This window comes from Bombina bombina, chromosome 5, assembly GCF_027579735.1.
Source record: "Bombina bombina isolate aBomBom1 chromosome 5, aBomBom1.pri, whole genome shotgun sequence".
Lineage (NCBI taxonomy): Eukaryota > Metazoa > Chordata > Amphibia > Anura > Bombinatoridae > Bombina > Bombina bombina.
This window is the reverse complement of record NC_069503.1, coordinates 123,959,509-123,982,854: the sequence shown is the minus strand read 5'-3', so window position 1 is coordinate 123,982,854 and position 23,346 is coordinate 123,959,509. Positions and strand designations below refer to the sequence as shown.

Below are 23,346 nucleotides of genomic sequence, written 5' to 3'. Positions count from 1 at the left end.
TTTCGGCCAAGTAGCGGCCTTTCTCAATGTGCAATTGAATTTTGACAAGACGAGTGAATCGCTCACAGCACCCTATAAACCAATCCCCTATTAAATCCGTCCAATCGTAGCGTGCGTTTGAAGCACGCCCATCTTTCAACGAATCACGAGCGGTTCAGAACAGCGTGCTATATGCTAGCTGATTGGTCATTAGTAACTGGATGTAAGCCCAATCAGGAATAGCTAAATGCTGTCCACGCGCGTTGGGAGGGTGGCTATCAATAGTGCTATGTGTGCGATCACTATAGTAAATCCGATTCTATGTGCACCCAAAGACAACTCAAAGAGCTTATAATATTCTGGACATAGATATTACCATTACAATGAGCAAGTATCATGTCCAAAATATGTCATAATATCAAGATTATGAGCTAAAGCTCATTTATGGAATTTTGTTGTTGCGGTTTGCACTAACGGTATATCAGTAAAAAAGCATATAGTACTTATTAGGATATAAAGAAATTGTTATGTTCGGTCTTTGCTAAATCATTCCTATATATTGGTAATTCTATCACTGACACAATTAAAATGAATATTGGAATGATTTAGCAAAGACCGAACATAACAATTTCTTTATATCCTAATAAGTACTATATGCTTTTTTACTGATATACCGTTAGTGCAAACCGCAACAACAAAATTCCATAAATGAGCTTTAGCTCATAATCTTGATATTATGACATATTTTGGACATGATACTTGCTCATTGTAATGGTAATATCTATGTCCAGAATATTATAAGCTCTTTGAGTTGTCTTTGGGTGCACATAGAATCGGATTTACTATAGTGATCGCACACATAGCACTATTGATAGCCACTCTCCCACCGCGCGTGGACAGCATTTAGCTATTCCTGATTGGGCTTACATCCAGTTACTAGTGACCAATCAGCTAGCATATAGCACGCTGTTCTGAACCGCTCGTGATTCGTTGAAAGATGGGCGTGCTTCAAACGCACGCTACGATTGGACGGACTTAATAGGGGATTGGTTTATAGGGTGCTGTGAGCGATTCACTCGTCTTGTCAAAATTCAATTGCACATTGAGAAAGGCCGCTACTCGGCCGAAACGCGTTTGTGCCCAACTTTACCACATGCTTATTTAAATATAAGTATTTTTAACGTTTTCTATTCAGTTTACCAATGCAATAGGTAATCCACCGCAAGGGACGTGTATACACAGAATAGAAGCCATCCCTGTCACCTGAAGCCAGCGTATCCTGTTACTGGCCAGGAATACAGGGGGGTGGTGGAACCTTTGTCTACTGTCTGGGTATATTGCAGTGTGACATTCATTGGTAACAGTGTGGAGTGTTAGTGTGGGGTATCCTTGTAATGGTGAGAGTGTAATTTACACTCTTTTTTTTAAATAGTGGTTTAATAAAATATAAGTTTTAACCTAATTATATCCCTTCACATTAGTTGAATATTTCAACATAGTTACTAACAATTACAGGAATGAGTGCTAATTAACCCCTTCTTGTCCAGTCTTCCCCTTATCCTTGCTCTAAGTATCTACATCAAGGGTTAGCACCAGGGAATATTACATCCCTTTTTCCTACCATATTATCTTCACAGTGCCAGATTAAATTGTTTCTCTATTGGTGGAAATAACTTGCAAGTTAGTAGCGAGCCGCTCTTACCGCAAAACTCGTAATCTAGCCGAATGTGTCTTGGTGTTATAGAAAACTGTTGCTTTCCCTTGTCAGTGGAATGTTAGGGCAAAATATATTTATTTATTTTATTTTTCTTCTCTGCATAAGCAGGGGCGGAAATACCATTGGTGCAGCAGCTGCAGTGACACCAGGGCCCAAGTGTTGGGGGGCCCATAGCAGCCAGTCTTATACCTAGGTGTTAATAGTATGTGTACAATCCTAGTGCAGAGGAGCCTTTTATTACTGCAGGTTGCAGGTCCATCTATCTATCTATCTATCTATCTATCTATCTATCTATCTATTATACAAATAATTATACAGAATTGCATGTATATTATTGCTATTACTATTTAGTTAAGTAGGTCTGCTCCTGTTTGTCTATAAATGGTGACTACATAGGTTTAGAAGCCACTTCTGCATTACATCATACATGGGCTTCTGTCTGTCCTGTATTCCCTAGCCTCACAGACTATGCTCCATTACCTACTGAACATGACATCATATATGGGCTTCCATCTGTCCTGTATTCCCAGCCTCACAGACTATGCTTCATTACCTACTGAAAATGACATCATACATGGGCTTCTGTCTGTCGTCCTGTATTCCTCAGCCTCACAGAGTACGCTCCATTACCTACTGAATATGACATCATACATGGGCTTCTGTCTGTCCTGTATTCCCCAGCCTCACAGACTATGCTTCATTACCTACTGAATATGACATCATACATGGGCTTCTGTCTGTCCTGTATTCCCAGCCTCACAGACTATGCTTCATTACCTACTGAATATGACATCATACATGGGCTTCTGTCTGTCCTGTATTCCTCAGCCTCACAGACTACGCTCCATTACCTACTGAATATGACATCATACATGGGCTTCTGTCTGTCCTGTATTCCCCAGCCTCACAGACTACGCTCCATTACCTACTGAATATGACATCATACATGGGCTTCTGTCTGTCCTGTATTCCCCAGCCTCACAGACTACGCTCCATTACCTACTGAATATGACATCATACATAGGCTTCTGTCTGTCCTGTATTCCCCAGCCTCACAGACTACGCTCCATTACCTACTGAATATGACATCATACATGGGCTTCTGTCTGTCCTGTATTCCCCAGCCTCACAGACTATGCTTCATTACCTACTGAATATGACATCATACATGGGCTTCTGTCTGTCCTGTATTCCCCAGCCTCACAGACTACGCTGCATTACCTACTGAATATGAGATCATACATGGGCTTCCATCTGTCCTGTATTCCCCAGCCTCACAGACTATGCTTCATTACCTACTGAAAATGACATCATACATAGGCTTCTGTCTGTCGTTCTGTATTCCTCAGCCTCACAGAGTACGCTCCATTACCTACTGAATATGACATCATACATGGGCTTCTGTCTGTCCTGTGTTCCCCATCCTCACAGACTACGCTGCATTACCTACTGAATGACATCATACATGGGCTTCTGTTTGTCCTGTATTCCCCAGCAGCACAGATTATGCTCCATTAAGTACTGAATATGAAATCATACATGGGCTTCTGTCTGTCCTGTATTCCCCAGCCTCACAGACTACGCTCCATCACCTACTGAATATGACATCATACATGGGCTTCGGTCTGTACTGTATTCCCCAGGCTCACAGACTACGCTCTATTACCTACTGAATATGACATCATACATGGAATTCTGTCTGTCCTGTATTCCCCAGCCTCACAGACTACGCTCTATTACCTACTGAATATGACATCATACATGGACTTCTGTCTGTCCTGTGTTCCCCAGCCTCACAGACTACGCTCTATCACCTACTGAATATGACATCATACATGGGTTTCTGCATAAATAAAAAGAGAGAAGCGCTCAACCTGGGTACGAACAATAGCATAATAGCTTGTTCTGTGGCTAGTTACCACCCAAGAAAAAGCCTCTTTTGCTCAACATGTGCCTTTCACAGAGAAGAACTTTCCTGAAGCATATAAGTCTGATCCTGACTTAACAGTGCAGTCCAGCCCCGAAATACCAGGCAATCCCTCTCTGAACGAGAGAAACAGCAAAACCCCAGATGTACGTTTCGGCCTATTGTGGGCCTCATCAGTAAGGTGCAGCCATATCCCTCTAGGCACACTGAGCAATGGGTCCACGTCTGGATTTCCACATCACACTTAGGGAGACTTCCCTAAGTGTCATAATTTGCATAAATAAAAAGAGAGAAGCGCTCAACCTGGGAACGAACAATAGCATAATAGCTTGTTCTGTGGCCCATAGGAGGCCGAAACGTTCGTCTGGGGTTGTCATGTTCCTTGTTCAGAGGAGAATTGCCTGGTATTTCGGGGCTGGACTGATATTACTTGGCGGGATCAGACTGATATACTTCAGGAAAGTTTTCTTCTGTGAAAAGCACACTGGTCTAAAAGAGGCTGCTTCCGGGTGGTAAATCGCCATAGAACTAGCAGATGAGCTGTTGTTCGTTCCTGGTAGAGAGCTTCTCTCTTCATATGCATACATGAGTTTCAGTCTGTCCTGTATTCCCCAGACTCACAGACTACGCTCCATCATCTACTGAATATGACATCATACATGGGCTTCTGTCTGTCCTGTATTCCCAAGACTCAAAGACTACTCCTATTAACTACTAAATATGACATCATACATGGGCTTCTATCTGTCCTGTATTCCCCAGCCTCACAGACTACGCTTATTATCTACTGAATATGACATCATACATGGGCTTCTGTCTGTCCTGTATTCCCCAGCCTCACAGACTACACTCCATCACCTACTGAATATGACATCATACATGGGCTTCTGTCTGTCCTGTATTCCCCAGCCTCATAGAATACGCTCCATTACCTACTGAATATGACATCTCTGATGAAGTTACATTTCTTTCTTAATTTTATAATCTTTCTTAAATAAAAAAATATATATATACTGTCTCCCTTTGTCTGAGGTTATCTGCATTCGGAATAAAACACAAGGTAAGTGATTTTTATATTTTTTATTTTCACTGAGTACAAAATGTGTCAGTCACTCGGCAGTGCATTGCTCATAAAACATTGATCATTTTTCATTAAAATATTCTAGATATAGATGCTTTGAAAGCTTATAACAATATTTCGTTATACATAATATTCTGTATCCTTGGCAAAGAAATGTATCTGAGACTTTTAATAAATGTTTAAGCTGACTAGGCAGCCATTTTGTTTTGTATTACATTTCTTTCACAGAGATATCTATTACCCTAAAAATGTAGGAACTCTGTCGTTTACGCCTTCCCGCTCTTTCTCTCATAAACCTTGTGCTCAGGTTTTCCTCTGTGAACAAATTCAGACCAGGATCCGTCATAAACAGCTGTATCCTCTTGACCTAATACGAAGGAGGCTAGAGCTATGTGGCAGGCAGTGACACCGCGGCGGCAAGTGGCTGTCAATGGCTTTGTTAGGTCAATACCTTTTTCTTGAAACAGCCGCTTGAGCTCATCTGGGGATTTCTCATATCCTTCTTTACTTAGGAAGCTTGAAAATGGAAGGTTCACAGATCCTCTGATATGCCCTGGTTCAATGTCTAGGGGAATCATAAAAATAGTCATATTAAATACAAACAAGTGACAAATAACTGACAAAAGTAGGAGAAAATAGGAGTGGGCAATGGTACATGGAAAAGGGAGAGTAAACAAATGAGAGGAATACTAATACATATCAGTGTTATACTTTACAATGGAAAATGACCAAGTTTATTGAAAACTGATAGCATTAAAGGGACATTAAACACTTTGAGATAATAATATAATATGATAATTATATACATAAAAATCAATCTGCAGTATACTTTCATTATTTATTATGTCCCCTTTTCCTGTAATTCTATTCTGAAATTGTGAGCGTTTCAGTTCCTGTTAGAAATGGAAGTGGAGAACACTGGCATATTCTACACTGCCATTGGCTGCACACTCTAGTGAGCTATTTATAAATGTCCCTAAATGGCTACAGCAGAGAAGGTAACCTAAGCTACAATATGGCAGCTCCCATTGTTTTATAGACACTAAAACTTGACACTTATTTTGTCAATATTTAAACAGCTAATGAAACTTTAAAAGATACATCTACATGTTATTCTAAGACTAATATTTTCTTTGAAGCATCATTCTAAGTCAGTGGTCTTAAAGTATTATTATTATTGGTTATTTGTAGAGCGCCAACAGAAAGTACAGGCCCTGGGGCCATATGTGGCCCCCAAGATAGTTTCATGTGGCCCTCCCATGTTTAAGGTAAACCAATAATTTGGGCTGTCAATTTTTTTTAGGGTTCTAAGAGGTGTAGCCTTTTTGATGTTCTATATAGGCACTCAAAAGATAAATATAAAGACAAGTCTGGTGTAGACTTCCACCATGCACTGCTTGGATAAATGTCAATTTTGACATTGTTAAACAGTTCCAGAATGATCATTTGGCACTCACAAGATAAATATAGACAACTGTGTATGTCTGTTGTGGGCTGCAACTCCCACCATGCACTACTACTTGGGTAAATGTCACTTCCAGTTCCTAGTTTATCTAGCACTTATTTAGTTCAATCGGCCCCCATGAGCGCAGGACACTTGGCCAGTGGCCCCCAGTTACATTGAGTTGGATACCCCTGTTCTAAGTCCATCTCTCAGCCCCAGACTACTTTTAAAAGAGGTTATTCCTCCATTTCAAGCAGAGGGGAGTTAGGGGCTCAGTTACAGCCTCTTCTCCTAGTGTTTTTGCATGGTATTGCCATTTGTGTATCACCTGCATCCAACAGGGAGAAGAAATAGATCTTTTAAAAAGATAGTCATGCAAGTGATTTGCTCTGAGGGGGCTAGAGGGGCAATTGACCCCTCATTTGAAACAGCAGACCTGTTACTCTTATACTCTTGTGGTTATTTCAATGAAAAAGTTTGAAATGCAACATTTAAAGGGACACTCAGGTTAAATTACATTTTCATGATTCAGATACAGCATGTAATATTAAACAACTTTCCAATTTACTTCCATTAAAAAAATGTGCACAGTCTTTTATATTTACACTTTTTGAGTCACCAGATCCTACTGAGCATGTGCAAGAATTCAAAGACTATACGTATATGCATTTGTGATTGGCTGACTGCTATCACATGGTACAAGGGGAGTGGAAGTATACATAACTTTGAAATTTGTTATAAAAAAAATCTACTATTCATTTGAAGTTCAGACTAAGTGCTATTGCATTGTCTTGTTATCTTGCATTTTTTGATTATGCAAATCTAATGTGTTGACTGGTCCTTTAAATGCAATTAGGGCCATACAATCAAACACAGCTCTAGCACTGGGATGTGAAAATGATGCAGCAGTGAAAGGGTTAAAATTGTAAGTTTTATTAGAATCATGAATCTTGAGGTATTTCTATAATATCCTGAATTTCTTTCTTTGATAACGCATTCTCATAAATCATCAGATATATAGATTAATGCATGCTATAAAATATTTTAAAGATTTTTTTAGTTCCGCAATCAATGGGTTAAGGGCCATGAAACTAAAAAAAATAATAATTTCCTGATCCAAATAGAACATACAATTTTCAACAACTTTATGATTTACTTCTATTATCAAATTTGATTCATTCTCTTGGGAGCTAGCAGAACACATCTGGTGAGTCAATGACAAGAGGTATAAATGTACAGCGACCAATCAGCAGCTAGTTTCCAGTAATCTACAAAGAAGAAGGGGAAGAAAAGAGAGGCGCTTGTGTGTACCAGTTTAGCAGGTTAAACAGCTTATATTCACCCACAACAGGGTACTCACATTTTAGTGGAGCACTCAGACAGTGCTATCAGGTGCAGACTGGGTAATCAACAGCCACCCAGCTTGCTGGACTTTCCACCGTGTTTACAGGAACACTTTGGCTCTAATGTCCTAGAGCTGGTAAAGACTGCCAACAGGAGAAGCTCCACAAATCACAGGCAAGCAGCAAAAGACACACATAGACCTCCACAAAAAGCAGAGCCAGTCCCGGTGATGATGATTGTAAGGTGGTAAAAATATGGCACTCAGCAAAGGTTCCAATGTTAGATAAAAGTAAAATTTATTAAAACAATAAAAACAAGAACCATAAGGTAGGGCATAAAGTGACCCTCCTTATTAACATGCAACGCGTTTCTCAGCACCAACGCTGTTTCATCAGGCATATAAAACATACTGATCATAGCCCTTATATATACCAACCTTACCAATCAATACAATTGAGAAAATAACATACACCTGGGAGTCTCCCTCTGAGGGGTAGATTCTCAGCATTTTAACCCTTCGTTTATAGTATATATTTCTCATTTAGAGGGAGTCTTTAAATAGGAAATAAATCTGTGATGTGTGAGTTAATGTGCCACTTTTGTTGAGACATAAAAATGTTCCTATATTATCTTGATCAGAGTTCGAATGTAGCCTCAATACATACATATGATTTAATCCGTGATAGTATTGGAGTGGCTACAAAAGTGACGTCAGTGGAACTGCCACCAATAAGAACATCTCTATAAAATCAAAAAGACAAGACGGTGAATCATGTGACTACATAATAACGTCACCCTCTGAGAAAGGGAAACCATTACGCAAATGTAGGCGTGTATAATAACCCTATACCATTGGTTTACACCAAGGCATTCATGGGGGTGTGAGATGATGGACCCATATCCCATGGTTAGTATTTTCTTTGATCATATTTGATAGACTCCTGTTATTATCACCTTTATTTATCATGATTTATCATCATCTATTCGCATTAGATAGATATATTTCTAATTATTTAAATCACATTACATATCGCGCGTATATCACTATTACACTAATTCACATCATAGTCTACCACACACAGTCACTATAAGTCTTAGTATCCTATGTCACTTTATTTCTTGACATATTACATATCTAAACCTTTATTACTATCTTATGAGACAGTGTGTGCATCAGATGCATTATATCATTTCTGGTGTTATTATTGATGATTTTTCTACACGTATATATTTATTAGGAGGATTGCATGTTAATTATTATAATCCTTCTTTGACCGTATTCGAATATTTATTTTTATTCTATTCCTAGTATGCTAAATACCTATTCTCTAATAAAGTATTAGTTCTCCAATTGAAAGGTAGGATCATCTCACACCCCCATGAATGCCTCGGTGTAAACCAATGGTATACTATTATTATACACGCCTACATTTGCGTAATGGTTTCCCTTTCTCACAGTGTGACGTTATTACGTAGTCACATGATTCACCGTCTTGTTGTTTTGATTTCATAGAGACGTTCTTATTGGTGGCAGTTCCACTGACGTCACTTTTGTAGCCACTCCGATACTATCACAGATTAAAGGATATGTATGTATGTAATTGTATTTTTTAAATATAAATGTCAAATATGCATTCTTCCTTTAGATAAATTAGGTATAATATTACCAGTATACATCCTCAAACACTTTAGTGATTGTTCATATCTACACATTCTTACTAGAGAGCTCACATCTGATATGTTTGAGGCTACATTCAAACTCTGATCAAGATAATATAGGAACATTTTTATGTCTGTCAACAAAACTGGCACATTAACTCACACATCACAGATTTATTTCTTATTTAAAGACTCCCTCTAAATGAGAAATATATACTATAAACAAAGGGTTAAAATGCTGAGAATCTACCCCTCAGAGGGAGACTCCCAGGTGTTTGTTATTTTCTCAATTGTATTGATTGGTAAGGTTGGTATATATAAGGTCTATGATCAGTATGTTTTATATGCCTGAAGAAACAGCGTTGGTGCTGAGGAACGCGTTGCATGTTAATAAGGAGGGTCACTTTATGCCCTACCTTATGGTTCTTGTTTTTATTGTTTTAATAAATTTTACTTTTATCTAACTTTGGAACCTTTTCTGAGTGCCATATTTTTACCACCTTACAATCATCATCACTGGGACTGGCTCTGCTTTTTGTGGAGGTCTCTGTGTGTCTTCTGCTGCTTGCCTGTGATTTGTGGAGCTTCTCCTGTTGGCAGTCTTTACCAGCTCTAGGACATTAGAGCCAAAGTGTTCCTGTAAACACGGTGGAAAGTCCAGCAAGCTGGGTGGCTGTTGATTACCCAGTCTGCGCCTGATAGCACTGTCTGAGTGCTCCACTAAAATGTGAGTACCCTGTTGTGGGTGAATATAAGCTGTTTATCCTGCTAAACTGGTACACACAAGCGCTTCTCTTTTCTTCCCAATCTTCTTTGTAGACGTCATACCATTCTGATGTGAGGAGAGTGCAGCTTCCGACAACTTCCATATTCTCATTCTACTGATCCCTTCCCCCTCCCATGGTTTGGATTCATCATTGGGATTATTCCAAATAGAGAATTTGTTATTCCATTTTTCAATTGTGCATTGGAATGTTATATATACTTGTACAGTAGTTTTTCACTTTAACAGGGGGGTCTGTATATTGGTTTATATTATATATGAGTATACCTGCATTCCCCTGGTCCTTGTTTTATACCCTTATATACGTATATTCATATTGGAATATCATTTATCACACCTGGTTTACCCTTTCTTTTATTATTTATATAGAGCGCCCCCTATTAGGATATCTTTAGAGAGATACCGCCGTTTGTTCTATTACCTGTATAGGTTATATAGGGGTGCAGCTTTGAGCATTGTTTATTGTGTATACAATAGCAAGTCACACTTATACACATATTTATTTGTATTATTAGTTTATTTCCCCTACATTTGGTGTATTTATTATCCTTCTAAAATGTTGTCTACTCTAGAGAGAACAGCAAGAAGAAATTCTACTGCCACCAATGGCCATCCTCCAGAAACTTCACAGAACTCTGTGCAAGCAAAATCTATAGTGAATCTTTTCTCTAATCTGGAGAATTTGTTAAAACTAAAACATCGCCATTGGTGGGACATAGATTCCTTAACAAAATATAAAAACAAAAAAACAAATACCTAGGGGCCTTAGAGTATTTAAGAATTGTTCTTTCAAAAATGATGCAGATTTATTGGAAAAATGGCAGAATATCCTAAATGAATGCTCTTTTAGTTTAATTGAACTTTTGATAAAACATCGACAAACACTATTAGAGAAGGTTGGCAAAGAGATAGAGTTAGTCCAAAAAGATCTTGAAACCATGCAAGATCACCCAGAATATGCTCAATTGAATGCTCAAATGATTAAAGCATCAGATAATTATCAAAATGAAGTAATTAAGACCAAACAGGTTAAAATGAAAAGAGATGAGGAGGACTATGCGAAAGGGGAAGTCTACTCTTTTAATAGGAATAAACCTAATAAAGGCAATGAGTGGACTTTGGTACAACATAAAAATAAAAATAAGAGTAAAAATAAAAACCAAAATTTCCATACTAAGAACAACAATACCCCTTCTCACAGTAAATCCAATACGCAGATAGGGAATAATAGGAATTATCAGTCTCTCAAACACAATAACCCACAGCATTTTATTATGAAAATAGACACCACTAGATGTCTATGAATATGAATTCTGGTCCCTATGGTAATTTACCAACACAGAATGCTCAATTCTATGCCAACCCCAATGATATACCAATCACCAATAGATTCCAGCCATTACAAAACGTTGAACAAAATAGAGAACCATCTAATACATATAATCCCCAACATCAATATTCTGCTGGGCCTGAAACCAACCACTACCCTAATGACAGATTGGAGATTAAAAGGAGAGATGATGTTCCCTCTCCCTCAAATGGGTCTTTTTTAGGGGAACGCCAGTTGGCACCCCTATGGAGACGGAATTACGATCAATCAAAAATAATGAAAAAAAGACCTTTCCCAAATGGGGACGAAGGGGCAGTGGGAACACCGTCAAAAAGGAAAAACTCTCAAAATTAAAAGAAGGAATTTTTAACCTCTCATCTCATGTACTCACAAACGATGAGGTTAGAATTCTGGGTAGGGGCTTATCATTTTGTCCCCCCAATTCTCATAATTTATTCAATCTATTTGTAGACCTGAAAAGGTATACAAGAAAACTGTCCCTACAAAGATATTTTTTCTCTAAAAATATGAGGAAAAACAGATTAGAGGGTCCACAAATCCTGTTAGATTCTGACAATTCTCGTTTACTGACTACTTACTACCTTAATCCAGACGACCTTAGCTATGACCTTTTTGAGTCTAGCATACATACTCATTTGAAATTGCCATCAACTTTTAATCCCCCGAAACCGGAGGTAACGTATGTTGATCTTTTTCAACAAATGGTAATGAATGACTTTGAAAAAATACCGTCCAAGACATTTGGGAAATCCAAACTATGGCCCAATGAACAACAAGCCATAAAAAGTTTAATGAATAATAGCAATTTGGCCATCTGCCAAGCCGATAAAGGCGGTGGGATCGTCCTTCAGGACTACAAAGATTACATGGCTGAGGTAGTCAGGATATTGTGTGATGAAAAGTTCTATCGTAGACTTAATACAGATTCCACTGAGCAATTTAGCAAATCACTTGTGAGGATTTTGGAAGATGGTAGTAGAAAGGGGATTCTCAATAAAAGAGAAAAAATCTCATCCCAGTATACCCTTCTACTACCATCTTCCAAAGATCCACAAGGATAGTAAAAAGCCCCCTGGAAGACCCATTATTGCGGGGATTAATGGTGTAACGGATAGACTTTCGGAATACATAGATTTATACCTTGAAAAATATGATATCCATCTGCCATCGTATATCTGTGACATCACTGATCTCCTCAATATACTCAGCTCCTTCAGTCACAGGGGTCCTTTTCTATGGCTCACCTGTGACGTTGGAGCATTGTACTCAAACATCCCTCATGATATTGAGATACGAGTGATACAATCATTCCTAAATGACAACATATATATGCCACCTTTACAGAAAGAATTTCTAATAACGATAATAGTATTTATTCTCAAACATCATTATTTTCAGTTCCTTGATGATTTCTACCTGCAGGTCAGGGGTACGACCATGAGCATCAGGTTTGTGCCCAGTTTTGCCAACCTTTATATGGGTGCCTTTGAAGAGCATTTCATCCACAACTCTAGCTGGGCGCAGAGACTGGTGTTCTATGGCCGGTACATTGATGTCCTGCTTTTTATCTGGGATGGAACATCACAAGAGGCTGAATTATTTGTCAAACATTTGAATAATAATGAGATGGGCCTCACCTTTACATATAACATCCAGCCACAGAAAATTGAATTTTTGGACGTCCTGTTACAGTGGGGACCTGAAGGTAATGTTTGTACTTCAACTTTTTTCAAGAAGGTAGACAGTAATAACTTTCTACATTTCACAAGTAATCACTTGAGAAGTTGGAAAACAAACATTCCTTTCAGTCAATTCAATAGAATTAGGAGAAATGGCAGCACTCTACAGATTTATGACAAACAATCACCCATTCTAGTGGAGAGATTTCTAGCAAAGGGATATCCTCCCCCTCTCATTAAGAGTAGTCAAGAGAGAGCTAGAGATCTAAACAGAACTCTAATACTTAAGTGCAAAACAACAAAAAATATGACTGCTACACAAGTCTGAAGATCTCCCACAACCGAGGTTTATAACTCAGTATAACTCCAATCATAGAGCTATGAAAAAGTCACTGACCAAACATTGGCACATCTTACAGAAAGACCCAGATCTTAAACAGATATTAGAAAATCAACCATCGTTGACTTTCAGGAGGGCACTAACCCTCAAACAAAAACTTGCACCAAGTAAGATAGTAATGTCCAAAAAAATGAAGAGACAGTCATTCAAAAAGACATCCTTAGGGATTCATAGATGTGGCCACCCCAGATGTTCTATGTGCAAATATATTATACCAAAAACAGTTACCGTTACTGCAAATGTTACGGGAGAGGTATTTAGGATTAAAAGTCGCATTACCTGCAATACATCTTTTGTAATATGCATTGACATGCAAATGTGGCCTACAATATCTAGGTTGCACGTCTCACAAAGTTTGAACGAGATGGAGTGAACATTTGCGAAATGTGAAAAAGAAGTTACTTAACCATAGTGTGCCTAGACATTATGTGCAGACACACCTTGGAGAACCTTGTAGTTATAACATCACTCCCATTGAACATATTCCATCATCCCACCAATATAATAGATATATTAAATTAAGAAAGAGAGAAACCTTTTTGATCTATAAGTTCCAATCTCTCTTTCCCAAAGGTCTCAACGAAGTAATAGATTCTGCTGCTTTCAATTAACCACAACAGTGCTTTGTACACTGGAGTTTATGTGTATATATTTCACATAATTTTAGACTGATGTTAATCATCATATCACCATTACACACAGTGTTAGACACACAGCACTTTTTATCACATCCATGTTAGTTTAAGGCTATACAAACACACCTTATTTATTATTAGGGCAACCTAGAATACACCCATTTTCTACATGGTTATGAATCACATAACAATATTGTTTTTCCTATTCACTTATTTTGTCCCTATTTCACACTTATATAGAAACGACATTTGGATTGCACTTTTTGTTTCTAATAAGTTCTATGGGGTGATAATAGCCCCATCACATATAATTATATCATCCACCTATCTTCCATCCATTGGTGATAGTATATTATTTGTATTGTTGTGGGTGGACTGTGTATGAACATACATTGCCTGGTTATTTTTCCTGCAGTGCAGCCCCCTCTCAACAATATAAAACATTGTACTGGACCCATATCCCATGGTTAGTATTTTCTTTGATCATATTTGATAGACTCCTGTTATTATCACCTTTATTTATCATGATTTATCATCATCTAGTCACATTAGATAGATATATTTCTAATTATTTAAATCACATCACATATCGCGCGTATATCACTATTACACTAATTCACATCATAGTCTACCACACACAGTCACTATAAGTCTGAGTATCCTATGTCACTTTATTTCTTGACATATTACATATCTAAACCTTTATTACTATCTTATGAGATGGTGTGTGCATCAGATGCATTATATCATTTCTGGTGTTATTATTGATGATTTTTCTACACGTATATATTTATTAGGAGGATTGCATGTTAATTATTATAATCCTTCTTTGACCGCATTCGAATATTTATTTTTATTCTATTCTTAGTATGCTAAATACCTATTTTCTAATACGTATTAATTCTCCAATAGTAGGGTAGGATCATCTCACACCCCCATGAATGCCTCGGTGTAAACCAATGGTATAGGGTTATCATACACGCCTACATTTACGTAATGGTTTCCCTTTCTCACAGTGTGACGTTATAACGTAGTCACATGATTCACCGTCTTGTTGTTTTGATTTTAAAGAGACGTTCTTATTGGTGGCAGTTCCACTGACGTCTTTTTTGTAGCCACTCCAATACTATCACGGATTAAAGGATATGTATGTATGTAATAGTATTTTTTAAATATAAATGTCAAATATGCATTCTCCCTTTAGATAAATTAGGTATAATATTACCAGTATACATCCTCAAACACTTTCTACACATTCTTACTAGAGAGCTCACATCTGATATGTTTGAGGCTACATTCGAACTCTGATCAAGATAATATAGGAACATTTTTATGTCTCAACAACAGTGGCACATTAACTCACACATCACTGATTTATTTCCTATTTAAAGACTCCCTCTAAATGAGAAATATATACTATAAACAAAGGGTTAAAATGCTGAGAATCTACCCCTCAGAGGGAGACTCCCAGGTGTATGTTATTTTCTCAATTGTATTGATTGGTACGGTTGGTATATATAAGGGCTATGATCAGTATGTTTTATAAGCCTGATGAAACAGCATTGGTGCTGAGAAACGCGTTGCATGTTAATAAGGAGGGTCACTTTATGCCCTCCCTTATGGTTCTTGTTTTTATTGTTTTAATAAATTTTACTTTTATCTAACTTTGGAACCTTTGCTGAGTGCCATATTTTTACCACCTTCCAATCATCATCACCGGGACTGGCTCTGCTTTTTGTGGAGGTCTCTGTGTGTCTTTTGCTGCTTGCCTGTGATTTGTGGAGCTTTTCCTGTTGGCAGTCTTTACCAGCTCTAGGACATTAGAGCCAAAGTGTTCCTGTAAACACAGAGTAAAGTCCAGTAAGCTGGGTTGCTGTTGATTACCCAGTCTGCACCTGATAGCACTGTCTGATTGCTCCACTAAAATGTGAGTACCCTGTTGTGGGTGAATATAAGCTGTTTAACCTGCTAAACTGGTACACACAAGCGCCTCTCTTTTCTTCCCCATCTTCTTTGTAGACGTCATACCATTCTGATGTGATGAGAGTGCAGCTTCCGACAACTTCCATATTCTCATTCTACTGATCCCCCCCATGGTTTGGATTCATCATTGGGATTATTCCAAATAGAGACTTTGTTATTCCATTTTTTCAATTGTTCATTGGAATGTTATATATACTTGTACAGTAGTTTTTCACTTTAACAGGGGGGTCTGTATATTGGTTTATGTTATTTATGTGTTATATATGAGTATACCTGCATCCCCCTGGTCCTTGTTTTATACCCTTATATACGTATATTTATATAGGAATATCATTTAGTATCACACCTGGTTTACCCTTTCTTTTATTATTTATATAGAGCGCCCCCTATTAGTAAATCTTTAGAGAGATACCGCCGTTTTAGCTTCCAGTAGTGCATTGCTGCTTGTGAGCCTACCCGGATACCAAGAGAACAAAGCAAATTTAACAGTAGAAGTAAATTGGAAAGTTGTTTAAAATCACATGCTCTATCTGAATCATCAAGAAAAAAAAAAGACTTTACTGTTCCTTTAAGTAGTATGGAACTGGGTATCTCTAGCAAATCAGTAATTATGATAAATATAATAAAATCAGCATGTTGTATACATAGGTGTAGAAACATTAGCCAGATAAATGTCCAGCTTTACAATAATGGTGTAAAGTCCTAATACTGTCATTATCTGAAAGCCTGGAATATCAGGTTATTAACCTCTCATCTCCATGTCTCTAGCAAGTATCAGCTCTAATAACTGCTGTGTCACAGTGACCAACAGTGTTCTCTTGTACAAAGGGGAAAGTGGTGGTGATAGGGATGGGACATGAATTGTACATCTGTATATTATTATTATATGTTATTTGTAGAACGCCAGCAGATTCTGCATCACTGTCAGTGTACTCAGCTCTATAGATATAGCTGAGATAGACAGACATACAGGCAGATAGGGACAGACAGGCAGATAGGGACAGACATACATACAGGCAGATAGAGATAGACAGTTTAGTGTATGAAACCAATGGCACTAGTTGTTCTTAGAAACAAATGTCTTAAAGGGACATGAAACCCACATTTTTTTCTTTCATGATTCAGAAAGAGCATGTGATTTTAAACAACTTTCTAATTTACTTCTATTATCTAATTTGCTTCATTCTCTTGATATCCTTTGCTGAAAAGCATATCTAGATAGCATCAGTAGCTGCTGATTGGTTGCTGCACATAGATGCTTCGTGTGATTGGTTCACCCATGTGCATTACTATATCTTCAACAAAGGATATCTAAAGAATGAAGCAAATTAGCTAATAGAAGTAAATTGGAATGTTGTTTAAAATTGTATTCTCTACCTGAATCATGACAGAAACATTTTGGGTTTAGTGTCCCTTTAAGGATAATGCCACTTTTGATCATAAAAACGCTTTTATTGAACAAATTATGTGGCTGTAGGTGCTGAGTATCTTTGAACTATATTGACAAATTTAGTAAAAGAAAACTGAAAAAAGAAAACAGTTTTAGCAACTCAGTTTCTCCCTTATTATGTTGTGCGTGGTCAATTTTTAAAAAAATTCTCAATCTTTATTTTGGTTAAAAAAACAGGTTAAAAAATAAAAACTTTCAAGTACACATTGTGATCTATTTATCAAATATTAAATTTGGATTCTGTTTTTATTATTTACCAGCAGTGACTTTGATAGATTCTTTAAGGTAAGTACGATTTAAGTGAATGAAAAATAGATATATCACTTGATATTGTTATTAGACATCTGCAGCATTATTACAAAATTGCTATTGATAGCATCTGTTAAAGGGACACTAAACCCAAATATTTTTAATGCTATCTTGATTTAAAAAGCTGGAATGTGAAGCTTAAAGGGACACTGAACCCACATTTTTTTCTTTCATGATTCAGATAGAGCATGCAATTTTAAGCAACTTTCTAATTTACTCCTATTATCAAATTTTCTTCATTCTCTTGGTATCTTTATTTGAAATGCAAGAATGTAAGTTTAGATGCCGGACCATTTTTTGTGAACAACCTGGGTTGTTCTTGCTGATTGGTGGATAAATTCATCCACCAATAAAAAAAAGTGCTGTCCAGAGTTCTGAACAAAAAAACCCTAGATGCCTTCTTTTTCAATTAAAGATAGCAAGAGAACGAAGAAAATTTGATAACAGGAGTAAATTAGAAAGTTGCTTAAAATTGCATACTCTATCTGAATCACAAAAGAAAAAAATTGGGTTCAGTGTCCCTTTACGAGCCAGCCCATTTTTGGTTGAGAACCTGGGTTATGCTTGCTTATTGGTTTGCTAAATGAAGCCACTAATAAGCAAACACTATCCATGGTGCTGAACCTAAAATGGGCCGGCTCCTAAGCTTTAAATTCCTGCTTTTTAAATAAAGATAGCAAGAGAACGGTGAAAAATTGATAGTAGGAGTAAATTAGAAAGTTGCTTAAAATTGCTGCTATATCGGAATCATGAAAAAAATTATTGGTTTAGTATCCCTTTAATTCCTGGTCTTATGTCTCAGTGTGTTACTTCTATAAGTTCAACCTGCAATGTGTCTAAGGATTTATATCAGAGCGGCAACGCTTGTTCTGATTTCCTTATTATACAGGTCACTTTGCCAGGGCTATAGAAAAAAACTCAATCTGAATAGTGTATAGACGATTGGTAAATATAATCACTTGTTACAGTTTATGTACTTGTGTGCTTAGAGTTGTTCTCACGGATACTCAAGTGAAGTTACAACTATATTAATTGCATGTATCAATTTATCAAAAATTATTTCCAGTTTACAGAATTTCTAGCTTTGTGTCTATAATAAACATCTGTGCATTACTGTATTAAGATGCTGTACAATATGTTTTTCACTAATATATCTGTAATGTCCTTACATAGCAAACATTAACTCTTTATATGAATGATGCACTTGCAACTTCTAAATGTAAACTGGCACTTTATTTACTGGATTACATAACAAGGTGGCTTCTGTAGATTTGCACACAGTAATATGGATAGATACACAGATATAGTCCTTTATAATGATTGGCTGCTGCATTCCTTATATTAGCAGTCCTGTACTCTGTGTATGCAGCACTATAGTAATACAGGGTAACTTATAACTGTTTTACTGTAATATAACTTATAATGTGTAACTGACAGTTCTTACTCTTCCTGACTGGTTGATGCTGTATCCTCTGCAGTGATCTGTAGCTGACATTACACTTATTATTATTAGCACTTGTCCGATCCTGAGGTTCAGTCCTTGTACTTTATAACTTCATCACAAACTGTCACAAGATGACTTCTCTGAACTGTTCTGATTCTAAGCATAGCCCACTTGATGACATCATCTTTGTATGGAAGCCTCAATGTGCCATCTAACCAAACCAGGAAGTAAGCACAACACTACATCTCCTTTCCTACTTCTTTTTTTTTTCTTTTTTCTTTTTTTTTCATAAACTTAACTGCACAACAACAGCCGTAAGATAAATGAGTCTTCTCCAGCATCCTCTTGTATTGTGGACGTGAAAGCTGCTTCTTGTTTCTTCCATTGATGAAAGTTTCTCTGATATGTTGCATGTTGTCTCCGGCGAGTGTCTCTGAGATTCACTTCAGGAGACCAACGAACAACAGGTGTTCGTTGCCTGGGAGTACGTGGTATTGTGGTCCTGGATAGAATTTCCTGACTTATCATTACAAGGTTCTTCTATTGAGGCTGGTATTTCTGAGTCATCTTCTGTAGTTGAGTCAGAGCCTGTGTTTGGATCATGCCAAACAGCACCCCAGATATCAAAGTCATTGTCTGATTGCATTTGTATGTGATGGTCCTCACCAGCCTGTTCTCTCCTCTCTAGCCATTGTCGTAGTTGGTTCACATGGCGGCGACACACACCTGATTGAGTGGTTATCACATATATCTTTGGGCCCTCAACCTGGGCAACAACACCTGGTGCCCATTTTTCCTCTGTATGGTACACCCTATACCAAACCAAGTCTCCTTCTGTTTAGGTCCGTGAAGGTTTTCCCACTGTCATTTTATCTTGCATGATGCAGACTGTTTCTGCTACATCTGGTGTGATTAAATCCAGCTTTGTACGGATCTTCCTGCCAAACAATAGTTGAGCTGGGGCAACTCCCGTGGTGGGGTGTTGAGTAACCCTATATTGTTGCAAAAATTGTAAAATGTTTTTAGTATTAACCTGCTTCTCTGCTTTTAGAGCTATCAGTGCCCTTTTAAAGGTTTGGACAAATCTCTCTGCTTGCCCGTTGGTGGCTGTTTGATATGGTGCCGTCCGATGATGGTGAATTCCATTCGTATGTAAAAAATTCTGGAAGTCTTGTGACACAAACTGGGGACCATTGTCTGTGACCAGTTTTCTTGGCAACCCAAATATTGAAAACAGTCTTTCTAATGCTGATATGACTTCAGTAGTTGTAGTCCTTGTCATTGGAATTACTTCTGGCCACTTATAGTGTGCATCAATTATGATTAAGTATGTGATTCCATCAATAGGACCAGCAAAGTCCAAATGTAGTCTCTCTCAAGGAGTAGTAGGCCAGTCCCATGGTTGTATAGCTCCTCGTGGAAGCTGTCCTTGAGCCTGAACACACCCTTTGCATGCCATAACATAGTTCTCAATGTCCTTATCAATGTCCGGCCACCAAACATGACCCCTAGCCTTCTGTTTCATTCTGACAATGCCTGGGTGTCCTTAATGAAGGAGTTTTAACATAGCTTGCCATATCCCATTAGGAACCAGAACTCTCTCACCCCATAAAAGACATCCATTTCTGAGTGTGAGTTCTTTCGCTCATAGTATGTATGCTCGCTGCACATCACAGCCAGTTCTTGGCCAGCCATCTCTCAAATACTTTGCCAGAAGTTGTAATTCAGTATCACAAGCTGTCTCCATTGCAATTTGTTTGGCATGTACTATACCCATAAAACACACACTTGGAAGGCTTTCTTGAACAACTGGTGAGGAATTCATTAGTGGAAGCCTGGACATGGCATCAGCATTGCCATGGAAATCATGGGCCCGGTGTTTGATGGAGTAATGATATGCTCCCAAAGTTAGAGCATACCTTTGCAATCTAGCCACTCTAGTGGTTGAAATTCCTTTCCTTGGATTAAAGATGGTCAGCAGTGGCTTATGGTCAGTTAAAAGAGTAAATTGTCTACCATAAATATAGTTATGGAACTTCTTAATAGCCCATACAATGGCCAATGCTTCCTTGTCTTGGGAATTGGGAATAGTTCTTCTCTGCCGTCATTAGAGAACGGAAAGCAAAGGCTACCGGTCGGTCTGTCCCATCTGGCATTGTGTGTGACAAGACAGCCCCTAAACCATAAGGAAAGCATCACATGCTATCATGAGTGGTTTCTGAAGATCATAGTGCATTAACATGTGGGAACACAGGAGTAGGTTCTTGGATTCCTGGAAGGCTTGATTGCATTCACTGCTCCACAACCAGGGTCGATTTGTCTCAAGGAGCTGATGTATTGGGTGTAATGTATGGGCTAGCTGGGGAAGAAAACGGTGGTAATAGTTAAGGAGACCAAGGTATGATCGTAGTTGTGATGCATTCTGTGGTATAGGAGCTTCTTGCAAGGCCTTGACTTTGTCATCAGCAGTGTGTAAACCATGACAATCTATAACATGGCCACAAAATTCTAATTTGTCACGCATGAAAGCACACATCTCCAAGTTGACCTTCAACCCGTAGGTCATTAGCCGCTGCAGTACCCTCTCTACATTGTGTCAATGTTCTTCCTCCGTCCTGCCCATGATTAACATGTCATCATCTAAAAGGTAAGGGCAAAAAAGCGGGTCTCAGGCGAAGAAGTTTGGAAAACAAAATAGCACATTTATTGTGGTCAACACATGGAAAGGTTACATGAATAATAAAAGGCATTGGACATGAGGTAGTCCATTTAACAGTTCTTCCATGGTGCGTTGCCAGATGGCTGGTGCAGGAGCAATGCCAAAGACCATATAATTATATTGAAATAAACCACGGTGAGTATTGATAGTGAGTAACCTGCGGGAATCTGGATGTACTTCAAGTTGAAGGTAAGCATTTTTTAAATCAATCTTTGTGAAATGTTGTCCCCCAGCTAAGTTAGCAAAAATCTCTTCTGTCCTGGGTAATGGATACTTATCCACTGCTAACTGTTCATTCAACACCATCCTAAAGTCTCCACATATTCGGATCTGTCCATCTTTCTTTCTTACCGGTACAATAGGAGAAGCCCACTCACTATGATGCACTGGGGTTATAATCTTTAACTCTTCTAACCTCCTCAGTTCAGCATCAACTCCTGCCCTTAAAGCAAATGGCACAGTTCGTGCTTTGAAAAACTTTGGCCTTGCTCCAGGTTTTAACTGTAACCATACCCTTTTGTTCTTAACTTTTCCCAGAACATTTTCAAACAAAGGGGCATATTTGGTCTTAATGTTCTGAATCCACTGGGCACGATCAACTCCAATATGATGAACTTCACTGTTTTTGAGGCTCTCAGGCATGCCAAGGGCCCGTATCCAGTCCCTTTCCATAAAGAGGTGGGCCGCCTGATTTTAGTATATATAGTGTAAGATTGGCAGTTTTACTGTTTGTACACACAGATACAGATGCACACCCCAGTGGCGTCAAGACTTCTCTGGAGTATGTTTGTAGCTTCAAGGTAGTGGGCTGCAGCAATACTGGAATTTTCAGCGGTATCCAATCTTTAATTGTCATAACTGAAACTGCAGCCCCAGTATCTAAGTCCATAGTCAAATCTTTTCCTTCAATATTAACATGAACGGTCAAAGGCTCAGACCCTGCTGCCGTGGTGTATACAGTCAAACTCTGAACAGTCAATTTCCTCTTCTGAATCTGATGTGGCTCCCTTATAAGCCATGTGGTAATTTCCCTTCTTATGTGTTTTGCTTGAGACACTCTGCTGAGATCCTCTGCAGGCCTTCTTTAAGTGTCCTATTTTACCACAGCCATGACAACAAGCATTTTTAAATCTGCATTCAGAAGCTACATGATTCTGTGCTCCACACCTGTAACAGTTAATAGGCGATGCTGCTTTTGCAGAATATTTACTGGCTGGTTTAGTCTGTTGCTTCACATTGGAGAAAAATACCTGTTCTTCCTTAGTGTGGGAATGCGTCTGCAGTAAACTAGTGTCTTGTGTGGCCTGTTCCAAAACAGAAGCAATCTCTAGTGCTTTATGGAAGGTCAGGCTCTCCTCTGTCAAAAGTCGCCTTTGAATAGATTCTGTACTGATACCCATAACGAACTGATCTCTATGGGCCATATGCAGATACTCCCCAA

The 23,346-nt window shown here is 38.2% G+C and overlaps 1 protein-coding gene across 1 annotated transcript in view; it reads right to left on the bottom strand.

Moving 5' to 3' along the window:
• Window positions 1-4,725: 4,725 nt before the first annotated feature.
• Window positions 4,726-23,346, bottom strand: part of LOC128659248 (thiosulfate sulfurtransferase) — a 44,228-nt gene continuing 25,607 nt past the window's right edge. Inside the window, exon 2 of the mRNA XM_053712925.1 lies at window positions 4,726-5,269. Within this exon, the coding sequence (XP_053568900.1) occupies window positions 4,971-5,269 (299 nt within the window). The 3' untranslated portion in view covers window positions 4,726-4,970. The remainder of the gene's footprint in view (window positions 5,270-23,346) is intronic.